The sequence below is a fragment of the Aspergillus pseudodeflectus genome (genome assembly GCF_044049435.1).
Source record: "Aspergillus pseudodeflectus strain CBS 756.74 chromosome Unknown BJX68scaffold_96, whole genome shotgun sequence".
Lineage (NCBI taxonomy): Eukaryota > Fungi > Ascomycota > Eurotiomycetes > Eurotiales > Aspergillaceae > Aspergillus > Aspergillus pseudodeflectus.
In genome coordinates this window covers 21657-34511 of record NW_027263872.1, presented here as the reverse complement: position 1 = coordinate 34511, position 12855 = coordinate 21657, and the positions used below count along the sequence as shown (strand labels likewise).

Sequence of the window (12855 nt, the reverse complement as noted above, 5' to 3'; positions counted from 1 at the left end):
AACCTTGAATTCCTTCAGCACCAACAACCATCTTTAGAATTGCCTGATGGGGATAGTTCAATGAAATCGAGTTCTTCTGGTGTGCTAAGTATAGGTTAGAGCTACAAGGCTGACCAATCATACGCCTCAGAGGCGCCCACTTTGCAATTTTCGCGACCCACTCTTGCTTATTCCCGACACTGCCACAAAACTTGAGAGCCACACCTTTAAGAAGTGATGAAGCCTCGATCTTCCCTAGATGCGTGGGAATCGTGGGCAGTTTGGTAACTTGCAGCTGCTTCCAATTGGCCGTAACCTATCGAATCAATGCTTTTCAAAGCCTCTGTGGCCTTGCCTTTACTGCTGACATTCGCCCACGGTGCCTATATCCGTCACTGGCCGTGTGATCTTGATGACGATGTTTTGAGTGGATATCAATTCGATCCTCGGTCGCTACGGGGGTCCCTGGACCTTGGAGATGGCAACACCACCCTCTTCCTTCAGATGGCGGGGGATTTCATACACGATGATTGCGACGAATTGCATGGGGCGTCCGCTGCACTTGGGGTAGATGCACGAGTCTTAGGAAGTTCGGTCGTGCATGGGAATCCGTCCTGGATCGATGGAGCATGTCCAACGCTGTCACCAAAGGAAAATCCGAGGTGGGTGGATAGCTTACCCTGCGGACGCTAGCAGAATTGCGCTTATGACATACCGTCCAGATATGATGCACGAACATATGCGGTATACAAGGCGTCCTTTGCTTTGGACCAGACGTTCCGCTTCCGCACCCTAGATACAGAGATCAAATTACGGCTCAACGATACTGACATCGCTTGTCTCCAAGCCCATATCACCCCAGATTTTGGGCCATCAATCTCGGGAGCCCTCATGGGCGTGCCATTGGCAGTCATGATCCTGTCCGGGATAGCCACAGGCGCCGTTCGAAGATACCAGAAACGCCGCAGTCGCACATTCCGGTACGAACTCGAAAATAATTCGCAAGATCCGGCCGAGTCCTCTCTACCAGGCCTGGGGCCGTGCCTGCACTATATCCAATTCGTCTTCCTCACGGGCTGTCTGACTCTGCCGTATCCTGGCTTCTTTCGCGCGGCCGTTAGCCATCTGGCTTGGTCCTCGCTGATATTCCGCAACTGGCCTGTCACACATCAGTTTGCCTATCCTGGTATTGAGGATGGCATTTATAGCGCGAACGCGACTTACGGACTCGAAGAAATGGCGCAGTATCTCGGGAGCACGACGACGAGCGATCTGTGGACGAACTCGCTGGTCAACCTGGTTCTTGTCGGTCTTGGTATGATCGTGGCGATTCTGGGAGCATCCGGATATAGATACCTGCGCCAGATACACCAATCTCCGGGCATTTTGCAACCCACGGCCTACCTCCAGACGGAAATGCCTTTCCTTCTCCGCCGGACGGGCTGGACCATCTCGCGCCTTATCCTCGACTACACCCTGCACCCGCTCATCTCCTTCTCCCTCTTCCAAGCACACAGCGCCCGCTGGTACCCAGGCCACACGTCCATGGCCATGATCGTCGTCGCCGTACTGGCTGCTCTTCGCGTCTTGCTTATTCGCCACCTCGTCAAGACAAATCGGCTATCTTTCCTCTTTAATACCTCCGCCCCAGGACCACCTCTCAACATCACCTGCTGGGCCCTGTTATATGGCGTCCCCTTCATGCGCGGCCTTGCGATAGGTGGCGTACAACAATCTGGACTCGCTCAGATGATCGTTCTTATCGGGTGCGAGGCGCTTGTTCTTGGCCACGCGGTCTGGAATTGGTTCACTGCGAAATCGCCATGGCGGTACACGTTCCTTGCACTTGCGAGGCTGGCGACTGTCTGCATGAGCTGTGTCTTCCTTGCCCAGGTTGCGGCTTCTGAGCGGAAAAGGGCAATTGTCGCTTATTCCATATTGGTTCTGCATGCCCTAGTCCTTGTCGTTGGGTTCGTGGTCGACTGTGTCTGGGAGCCGCTGCGCTATGTCTTGTACCACCTTGGCCTGGTCGAGGAGGTTTCACAGCGAGAAGATACGACGAAGCCACCGGTACGCCTTTATTTCTCTCCCTTTTGTTTTTGCAACTCTCTTGACGTGGACAGTCATTAACACGTATAAAGGTCTTTGGCATCAAGCAGCTCGCGCACCGATCAACGAGGCGCGTTTCTTTCGGGCGCTTTCCAGCGCTTGATCCGGATGGTGAGTTTGGAGCCTCACACACAGCCAGAACCTATCACTGTAGGTAGAGCATAGCTAACCATGAACCAGCACACTCTCTAGCCGACTCTCCACCCCGCCCCCACACCAGAGAGTCATCATCCATCCGCCATGCTTCTTCAGAATACGCCCCCAACACCAGAACCAGCTCCTCGTTCCGGCCCCCTCGGTCTCAAAAGTCATACGGTAGCGAGAACCCCCTGTGGCCAGGGTATGCTCCTCGAGACAGCAGCTCGACCGAGTCCGGACTCGATACAGTGGAACTACAGTCACTGGATACGAGTAGCGATAGTTCAGGCGCTGTGAACAATTCAGAGTATTATTCGCAGCGCGAGTCGGATCAGTATTATAGTTGGGGAAGGCGGCAGGCTTCTACGGCTACTAGGAGGGTCGATGAGAGCCCTCTGGTCGATGAGAATCCTTCGGATCATAGGGGTAGTTCTCCGTGGGGATGGCTGTGGAGAAGGAAACCGCGGAAGACGCAGGAGAGGGGGTTTGAAGTTATCAGGCCCTCTGCAGTAAGACCGGGGGTTCCATAGACTTGGCTGTTTGCGATTGGAAATGTACTATATAAGTAGAAGTCCAAAAAAATGTTCGTATGTTACCAAACCTCGGATACAATTGTGAGCTGGTCTCAAAATCAAGCAACCGTCTTTTTGTCATACTAGTGTCCGATCCACTCAATATATGACATTGGCTTCCCAGCGCTATTACTGCCGATAACCGGTCGGTGCAGGTATCTAGCAGGATCCAAAATCTAGATCTGAAATCACTCCCTAAACTCGCCCTTTCATAGGCTTTTTGCGACATGGCCTACCTACCGCTATAGACTTGTCATATGTCATTGCTTTTCCAATCTTATGATATCACTTGCCGAGTACACAACGCCTGTTGCATGATCTGACGAATTACTGTGGAGCCATTGAGAAAATTGTCGCCTGATTCCTCAGGCCACACTCCCATATTTCCTCCGATTCTCGCATCCGACCGACCAAAGCTGTCAAGCATCCGCGGGAAATTCTTTTGCCTCGCCCGAAATCCGTCGCTGGCTCGCAGTCTACTCGCAACATGACTGGCCCACGGACCAATGGCGGCCGGACCCATGGTCCTGCCCCAGCTTTCCCCAGGCCGAAGTGCACAGCCGCGCCGTGACGCAAGAAGCAGAAAGAGGGGGAAAGCCGAAACCTGGAACTGGATTGGGCATCAGATGATCCCGGTCATGCCATCATGGGTTATTAGTGAATCTCCTTTAAATGCGTCGCATCCCTCGATCTGAGCGTGGTTTCGATATTCACACGAAATTCACACGAAATTCCAACGAAACAATAACTATCGAATCGATGCATCCTGAACTATCTGCTCCCTCTTCGCAGCGAACCCCCTTCAAGGGCGCTGCACCTCTTCGACCCGTTCGCCTCGGGCGCTGGTACGCACGTTCTCGCCTCGCCCCCTGATTCTCCTCACTCGTCGCTCTCTAACAATGTGGCCACTCCAGGTCCGTCCCCCTCCTCGCAACCATCGCAATCGGTACTTCTGTCCTCTCCGACCGACTCATTCGCAAAACTAACAACGCAGGCTACGGCGTAACAAGCTACATCTCCAAAACCCACGACACGTCTCAAGTCGCCGAAGCCGAGCGCCTCCGGAAGAACCAGCAGCTCATGGATGCGTACGGGTACAAGGATAACGTGGACGATCTTCAAAAAGCGCTGGAAGCTTATGAGGTTCAATGAGTGATTGTTGATTGATTCAATGATTGTAACATTCTGGAGTTGGGTTTGACTGTTATGCATGGCGTCGGGGTTCGGACTCGGAGTATTTTCGTTTTTCGTCGTCGATGTCGAATTTGGCAGGTTCTTGCGGTTGGCGATTCATCTGCGGCGTTTTGTGCATTTGTTCATCTCGGCAGGTTTGTCGAGTTACCCCCAAGTTGTCAAGAGGACGCGATGGCTGTGTCTGGATGATGTTTGTGGTTCTGCCGAATCCCTACTCATCTCTTCTACCTTTGAAAGTCTGAATATACAATACGACTACTATATCACAGACCTTTATCTCAAGCATAATCCTTATCAAACCCCAAATCGCTGATGCACTTGCTTTTCCCACCGCACCGCATTCAGGCATGTCCATCCGGGAACACCCCATTCGTAGCCCTGCGCTACTCTTATCCCACGCTCCCTACCGGCCCTCTGCATCGTGGACATTCCCACAGCGAATGAAATATCCCTTAGAAAACCCAGTGACGCCATGTCCTTGGACCTGCCTTTTCCGCAAACCAGGAACGCACCCCATTGGCCGCGCGACCCAAGACGCAAAGTGACCCCCCTTGCGTATTTTGCTTTTTGGGACACGCCAAGCATTGTGGTGATCACACGCCGGTCCTTATCATGATCCTCTGCGAAGTGAGACGATGGGATGAAAGAAATGTGCACTGCACTGCAGTTGCAAGGGGAGGGGTATATTAAGGTCGTCTGTGCACTTCGGCCACGCCCCTGATGGGTGTGTTTTGTTTTGATCGTTATCGCACCCCATGCATCTCGCAACGCTCGCTTTCCTCCCTCTCCTCCTCTCTGCATCTGGATCCGTCCGCCTGGTCGCCGGCTATGTCGCACAGGCCAGGTTGCAGGGTCCGACGTGTACGCGGACCACCGTAGCTATCCTGTGCGCTCTCCACCGAGCATCTTCTACGATGCTGTTTTCGAAAGGAAGTGTAGAACTAACCATGTCATGCGCAGCGGCGGGGGGATGGCCGGTGTCACTGCTGCGGTTCGTGCCCTAGACTGCTTCTACCCTCAAGTTCTCTAGTGGTACCTAGGTATGGAGCGTACTAATGGTTCTTCTCTTAGCAAACACTCGCCAATGCGTCGATTACAGACTTTCTCATTCTAGAATATAGAGATACGCTCGGCGGTCGAGTCACGCATACAGAGTTCGGGCAGGACCCGAAGGGGGAGCCGTATGTTATAGAGCTTGGTGCGAACTGGGTACGCCACAGTCACATATACAACTATCACAAGTCGTTCTCGGTAGTAGAGGTTTTGTATACTAACGAAAACCGCAGATCCAAGGTCTCGGCTCAGAAACGGCCGAGAATCCTGTTTGGGCATTGGTACGCTTGCCCGTCCTTGATCATCTCCAGCCCCCACCATCACCATCAACATCAACATGAACAAGTCTAACATGCTGCTTCGCAGGCCAAGAAGCACAACCTCACAAACACACCCTCAGACTACGACTCGATCCTGACATACAATGAAACTGGATACGCAGACTATACAGCGACGCTCGCGGAGTACGCCCTCGCTCGCCAAAAAGCCTCCCTCCACGCCGGCCGCATCCTGACCTCGAACCTCCAAGACATGACGGCCCGCAGCGGCCTCGCGCTCGCGGGCTGGCGACCGCGCAGGGACGACATGGCCGCGCAGGCGGTGGAATGGTGGAATTGGGGTATGGCATTACATTACACAGCGAGACGGACGGGGCACTCGGATCACCCTGGGGGACCTTACCTTCACCCCCCCGAGGTCATCTGGGCCCGTCCGCACTAGTAGTTACCCAATACTAGTTACCTAACCGCTTTTTACTTTTCGTAGGAGGACTAACTTTCAAAGTATAGACTGGGAAGGCGCCTCGGCCCCGGAAACAAGCTCCTTCGTCTTTGGCGTCGCAGCCGAGAACCTCACGTTCAACCAGTTCGGTGCGCAGAATAACCTCGTCCTCGACCGACGCGGATACAGCGCGATTATCCGCGGCGAAGCAGACACGTTCCTCTTGGGACCCGGCGACCCGCGCCTCTGGCTCAACACGCAGGTGACGGAGATCGAGCACAGCGCGCACGGCGTCGTGGTCCGCAACGCAGACGGCTCGTGCGTCAGCGCCGCATACGCCATCGCGACCTTCTCCGTCGGCGTGCTGCAGAACAACGCCGTGCGCTTCGAACCAGAGCTGCCCGAGTGGAAGCGCACGGCGATCGAAAAGTTCACCATGGGGACATACACGAAGATCTTCATGCAGTTCCCGTACACCTTCTGGCCAGCGGACACAGAATTCTTCCTGTACGCTTCACCCACAACGCGCGGGTACTACCCGGTCTTCCAATCGCTGTCCAAAGAGGGCTTCCTCCCCGGGAGCCACATCCTCTTCGTGACCGTCGTCGAGGCGCACGCGTACCGCGTGGAGCGCCAATCCGATTCCGAAACCCAAGCCGAGATCATGGCTGTCCTCCGCCAGATGTTCCCGGACACGCCAATCCCCGACCCCGTCGCATTCACGTACCCGCGCTGGTCGACCGAGCCCTGGGCGTACGGGTCTTACTCGAACTGGCCCGCGGGAACCACGCTGGAGATGCACCAGAACCTGCGGGCGAATGTGGGGCGGCTGTGGTTCGCGGGGGAGGCGACGAGCGCGCAGTATTTTGGGTTCTTGCACGGGGCGTTGTTTGAGGGGAGGGAGGTGGGGATGAGTGTTGCGGCGTTGCTGCAGGATGAATGCACCAGGGGGGATAGATGGGAGGGCGAGGCGAAGAAGGGGGCCCTGTGTGATGGTGGGAGGACGCATTATGGGGTGTTGCATGGGACGACGCCGCTTGCGGCGTATTCGGGGGTTAATGGGTGGGGGGTGAATAGTACGAGTATACAGGCATGATGTGCTCGGTTTTCTAGAGTTGGTGCATTGCTAGAGAAGATCACCTTGTTGGACTGAAGCGAGACATTTATTTGCGTATATCCAATCAACCATACTCTAGTATTGTCCATTTAGACACAAACCAAGTTCAGGTCAATATACCAATACATGAAGAAAACACCATCCAAGCCATATTCACTGGCTGTATCCCCTCAAATCAGTTTCTAGATCATACTGATTGCGTTGACTGTCCAGTATGATGTCACCTGACCCGATGCCCACCCTTGCATTCTCTACCCCTCACCACACTTCATCCCCACCCTTCAACCCAACCACATTGTCAAGGTATCAACAAAGAAGCCAAGAACTCGTACTCATCACGAAAGCACAATGGCCGAATTCCCTCCGCCAAGCCTCCAACCCCTCGCCCAGGAGCTCGTCGAGCTCCTCAAGGCCCGGAAGCAGACTGTTTCTGTTGCTGAGACGGTACGCCTCCATTTCAATTTACCCATTTAGCACCAGCTCCGGGCATCTCCTCGCTTCGGTGATAAGTACTAGAGTGGTAATGCTAGATAGATGCAAGTTCATGCCGCTGATTCCGGATGTCATCTAGGCTGCTGGTGGTCTTATCTCCGCCTCCCTCCTCTCCGTCCCGGGGGCGTCGGCTGTGCATAAAGGTGGATTGACGGTAAACCCTCCCCCCCAACTGCGACTCTAGAATACACCGTTCAATTGGTTATGAGTCCAATTACTATTGTAACACCTTGGACCTTTTGTCTTTTTTCCTTTTTTTTTTTTCCCTTTTTTTCCCTTTTTTTTTTTTTTTTTTTTTTTTTTTTTTTTTTTATTCTTATACTTACTATTTTAAATCCTTTTTTTTTATCCTTATTTTTTACTATTTTTTACTTTTTTATTTTTTATTTTTTAAATATTTTTTGCATGCCCCAACCCGGTCCGGGTAACTACGTGCCCTAGGTTTTTGGAATGGAAACCTTTGGAATCAGCCGTGCGCGCCGCGGTGTGGGCATTTGCAGTGCTGTTGACCTTTATATCTGATCCCTTCTTTTCTTCTTTTTTTTTTGGCTCTCCTATATCGACGCATCTCAAGCTAATGCATGCACCAACAGGTCTACACCCTCGAATCCCGCCTCGCCTTCGCGGGCTGGACGCAAGAACACATCAAAAACTACTCTGGTCCCACCCCCGAGATTGTCGCAGGATTAGCCGAGAACACGCGCCGCACGCTCGGGTCTACGTATGCTGTCAGCGAGAGCGGGACGGCCGGGCCGACGGGGGGAACGACGAGGAATCGGACGCCGTGAGTATATATCTCTTCTATTTCTTTTATCCCTTTTGATATCGATACTTGAAGAAGGGAGTGTTTTAAAGATAAAAGATGTACTGTTAACATGTCCTCAATGATAGTGGCTACGTAGCACTCGCCGTAGCAGGCCCGGCTGGAACGGAGACGCGCGAGAGCAACACGGGGAGTGCGGACCGGGCAGCGAATATGGTTGCTTTTGCAAAGGAGGGACTGCAGTTGCTCAAGGAGGCTGTTCTTGCGGGAGGAGGTGGGGATAAGCTTTGAGGCTGAACACGACTATGCTTGGTATTCCTGCGGTTCGCGGGGTATAGCTTGACTTACTGGTCGGGGACTTGATTCGTTTTTCAGGAAACCATAAGAGCTTCAAGCATTACGGTCAAGAGTGCGTAGTTTCCCCATGTTGGACTCTGGGTGAGGAGTCATGCTCTTGTCGAGGGTCTGGGGGATTAAGGATGGGGAGGACAAAGATGTAGCTTGCACTGCGGGGGTGTTATCGGAGCTTATTGTTTTAATACTCCGGATGTTAGAGGCAAATTTAGATCTGTATCCCCAAACATGACACCTGGGCCGATTTAAGATTATCATATCTCCCAATTCAGCCTCGCGATTGGCGGGTATTCTGGCGCCCTGAGGCTCAGCGGGGCGTAGGTGGTTTCGCGAGGCTCTAAACTGTGCCTTGTGGGGGGACACGGGCATCTCCGACTGGTTTGACTAGCACACCTGGCTGAATCTTACCTAGGTGGGTAGTTACGCCTAGTCTATCGACTGGCTTCGATTCCTCTCCTCGACGTCCCAGTGCGGCGGTACCTAATGTATGTATGTATGCGAACCGAACTTGCGACTTCGGGGTTGCCGAGTTTTCGAGCCCCCTCAACAGTGGCGCAAAATCACGACGTTTAGAATCAGTGGTACCTGGGTTGGACAGTATAGTATGATCGTTGCGCATCGGCTGGAGGAGGTCCATGCATTCCCACGCTGTGTACTTGGTCTCCTCTCTCGTGCAAGTGCCTTGCACAGAGATACTTGTCACATTAACCAATGCACCATCAAGTGACATGACACCAAAGCCCCTTGAAATTAAGTTAGTCTTGTAGTAGTGGAAATGGCCATTTCTATCTTACTAGTTCTAATCAAATTCCTCACTTATTATGTTAATGTACATCTTATATAGCTCCCTATTCCTCTTATCTAGAACCTAACTAGAGTTATTAGTCCGTAGCTAGCTTTTCACGATGTCCTAGTAATAGATTATATTATTATAGTATAACTTCTACTTGCTATAGTTTTAATATTCTTCATTTATAATTTACTAGGGAAAGTCTTCTAAAAGGTCTAGTAATAACTAGTTTTTAGTGAAATCAAGCATTCACATAGCAGCACCAAGCTACTACCACTGCCTAATTACAAGCACACGAAGGGTTCCCATAATCTATGGCCCAGTTTAATGGCCTCTTGAACGTGCGTGTTATGCACTATAATGAGGGCAGGTTGAAGCCGTCATCGGAAACAAGGATCCCCAGGCAACAAGTCGCGTCACTCACGTCGCCTTGTGTGTGCAAAAACACTGGAGCAGTCTGGGCAGCCCAACGCGAACAGAAATAGCCACATCTAGACTTGGAAAAAAAAAATTGGCTCCGGGTAAGAGAGCCATTTATAGTAGCCATATTTTACCTGACCCTCCGGGTGGGATGGCTACTAGGACAAATAGGAGTAAAACTAGGAAATAACCAGACAAGTTTGAGACTACATCACAAAATGCCCATCGTATCCAGATCTCCGCCAATGATCACATCCTGATAGTAGATGACTTGGGCAATACCTTAGGCATTTCAACGCTAACTCCAGCAGCTTTCCCTCTTTTGTCCGCTAATCCAAGGGCCATGTGAACTTTACAACGTAATTCCCACTTGTCCCGATCATGAGGCTTCGCAAGAAAGCAAGTGGTCCCACGGCAGATAATTACTAAATGTGAGTGCAGCGGGGTCATTCAAGTCAATCTTCATCTAACCACATAGGATATATCTCTTTTGATCCCCGATCTAAACAAATATGCAAGGACATCTCCCAGAATCTTCAGCACGAGGTTGGGTACCCCATCGGGCCATGGGGCTTTTCATGTTGTTACTATTAATATTATTATTCATGTCTCTTGTTCCGTGAATGGTGGCTATTTGACGGGGTGGGGTAGGTGTGATCCTGTAGGTCCGAGAGGTCTACGTCTTTAGTTTATGGGAAGAAACTTTCTTTAAGAAGCTATATCTTATCCTTCACGTCCGTTTTTATTAACCCTTAGCCGTCTTGGAGTGGTAGAGTGAATAATTAGCGCTGTTCTTGGCTTTTGCTTATCTAGCGAGCCTCTAGAGCCCTTAAACTAATCCACTAGCGTCGCGGACCTGTTATCAATGGTTTCTTTATAGTAGTTCCTTGATCAGGCGACCTTTGAGGTTGCAGGCGGCTCTGTATTCCTCCCAGGCCGCTTCCGTGCGGAGATCCTGGTACCGCCGTCGCAGCCTACGCGCTCGCATCTGTAGCTCCTTGATTTCTGGGGTCCATGCGGGAATGGATCTTGGGCATGCTTGTCGGTGTATGAGCAACCTGCACTTGGCTTACAAGAACAGAGTCGAGGAGAAGGGATCTATGTAGCTGGAATCATAGATCCAGGATATACAGAAACCTCTAATGATCCGGCCTTCTGGCCGATGTCATCGGTGGCACAGGGCGGAACTATTGACGCAACAGCGTTGCCTCCACTATTTGTCCCTCTGGTTTGGAATTGGCAAGATATGCTATCTGGCATACCTCCAGCTTACCATGAGGACATCTGAGACCTTCAAAGGAGTTCGAAGCGGAATCATCTCGGAAAGAAAAATTTCCACAACACGATGTCTTCCTATTCATACGAATATTTTCGGTCAGGTAGCCTCTCAGAGAACTATTCCTTGGCTGCTATCTTGTTTGATTCATCCAATAGAGAGCCGGAACGCCTACAAGAAACGTAGCCCGTGTTGTGGCAATTTTCTACACCGACATGCTTTCCACTTATTGACAGGGACATGTACTGACCCATGTAGAAAGGCCATTTTCGGTTCTAGAACGTTAACGAAAGGATGAACTAGATTCAAGCGGAGCAAACGAAGCTAGTTCGTTCCTTGGTATCTATTTGAACAGGTAGAAGTAGTAGGTTCCAGCATTGCCAAAAGTGCTGGTGTCCATCGCCCCGGCTATCAAATGATCATTGACATAGCGAAAATGATCAATAATCGCGTGATCGTCATAGATCATGGCAGTAGACAGAACACCACGGAACTCAACTTGTCGCAACTTTGTGTGGTCAGTCCCGGTCTTGACCTGTACCTTGGAAAGCTATGAAATGACCTACGCGAGCATGTCCCCATTTCTCGTCCCAAACCCTTTGTCCATCCTTTTCAATAATAATTGGATCAACCAACTCGGTTGAATGGAATGTTTTACCAACCCAATTCATATCCCTGAGCTGAGCGTCGGCTGGATGACCGGTGTCGAAACTTCCCCCTTTCCACTCCCCAATCACAATTTGAGACTTCACGGGGCCTAGCTTGTTATATACAGCCTCAAGTTCAGCTTCGGTAAAAGTATCCGTGTCGGATCGCTGGACCAAGTCCAGAAAACTTTCCTCTGGGGTGCTGTAGGACTGATAAGCAACTACGTCATATGGTCATTTAGTGATGAACCAAGGAGGACTAACGCAGGCATTGCTATTACTTGATAGCAAGAAGTATTTCTTCGTCTCGTTATAGGTGAAAGACGGAGTCTGAAATAGTGAAAGCACTCTGAGGAAGGCAGTATCTAATGTTCTCTCGCATCTAAAGCACATCGATCACTTAAATGGACCCTTCTTCCATAGCCCGGATGCCGGCAAACCCTCGGTCCGTACACAGCCTGACCCCGCAATGAAGTCCTTTAAAAAAGTAGTTCAGATGCGGGTCCGCACACGCCTCCGCCATCATATTATTTTCTTATGTAAATCCGGAAGCAAAAATCCCCTCGGACCCCGGGAAATCAATGCCGTGGACTTTTCCGCCCTAGACACTACCAGTGGCGATCCGGCTGCTCATTATGTTTCAAGAAGGGTTGAATTATTCCCCACCCTGCGGACTGGCATGATAGGGCATTGAATGCCCCTGTTATCAATTAGTCGTGATGCCGCAATATGGCTGTTGAGTTGACTTGGGTTGCAGGTGTGATTTTCACCTGGTATGAGAATTCTATATAGAAACATGTTTTGCAAGATATTACGCTTGATTCTTCAGTCAAGCACAGTGTTACGGTATTGTAGGCAAGTAATCAAAGTATGTAGAAGGTTCTCCCCCGATTTTCCTGAAAAAAAATATAAACCCCAAGCTTCGATTGTAGCCTGGTGACGGGGTGCCTGTTCCGCATTGTGAGCTGGTGAAGTGAAAAAAGAAACCTTGTCCTTCAGAGTTATAGAGGATTGCAGGAACTGTTTTACCAGGCAGATTAATATCAATTGATTGCATTGAACTTTGACTGTTGTGGGTACAATCTACAGACTTCGTAGGACAGGATTGATGGGTAAGCATGAAAGCATAATTTGTATGCAGATGTGGCTCATCACCCACTGGAGCAGGCTGGATGAAAATCAACCACTTTATCTCGAATATAATCCGCAAATCCTTTTCCAAAGCCATCTA

At 50.8% G+C, this 12855-nt stretch overlaps 4 protein-coding genes across 4 annotated transcripts; all 4 read left to right on the top strand.

Annotated features, from left to right (window-relative positions):
* Positions 1–107: 107 nt before the first annotated feature.
* Positions 108–3181, top strand: BJX68DRAFT_249669 (uncharacterized protein). Its single transcript, XM_071042159.1, has 4 exons — positions 108–641; positions 702–2049; positions 2121–2199; positions 2269–3181. The coding sequence occupies exons 1-4, from the start codon at positions 307–309 to the stop codon at positions 2754–2756; spliced, it is 2250 nt and encodes a 749-aa protein (XP_070892577.1). The 5' UTR covers positions 108–306; the 3' UTR covers positions 2757–3181.
* Positions 3182–3470: 289 nt separating this feature from the next.
* On the top strand, positions 3471–3950 carry BJX68DRAFT_273025 (uncharacterized protein; the record flags this gene model as incomplete). The annotated part of the gene is made up of 3 exons (XM_071047343.1): positions 3471–3643; positions 3713–3744; positions 3793–3950. 3 exons carry the CDS (start codon positions 3471–3473, stop codon positions 3948–3950), a joined length of 363 nt encoding a protein of 120 aa, XP_070892576.1.
* A 797-nt stretch (positions 3951–4747) lies between these two features.
* Positions 4748–6861, top strand: BJX68DRAFT_273024 (putative flavin containing polyamine oxidase; the record flags this gene model as incomplete). Its single annotated transcript, XM_071047342.1, has 6 exons — positions 4748–4878; positions 4953–4983; positions 5064–5201; positions 5279–5326; positions 5412–5754; positions 5834–6861. 6 exons carry the CDS (start codon positions 4748–4750, stop codon positions 6859–6861), a joined length of 1719 nt encoding a protein of 572 aa, XP_070892575.1.
* A 300-nt stretch (positions 6862–7161) lies between these two features.
* On the top strand, positions 7162–9059 carry BJX68DRAFT_249663 (CinA family protein). Its single transcript, XM_071042158.1, has 4 exons — positions 7162–7326; positions 7454–7528; positions 7968–8158; positions 8266–9059. Exons 1-4 carry the CDS (start codon positions 7231–7233, stop codon positions 8426–8428), a joined length of 525 nt encoding a protein of 174 aa, XP_070892574.1. The 5' UTR covers positions 7162–7230; the 3' UTR covers positions 8429–9059.
* The last annotated feature ends 3796 nt before the right edge of the window (positions 9060–12855 follow it).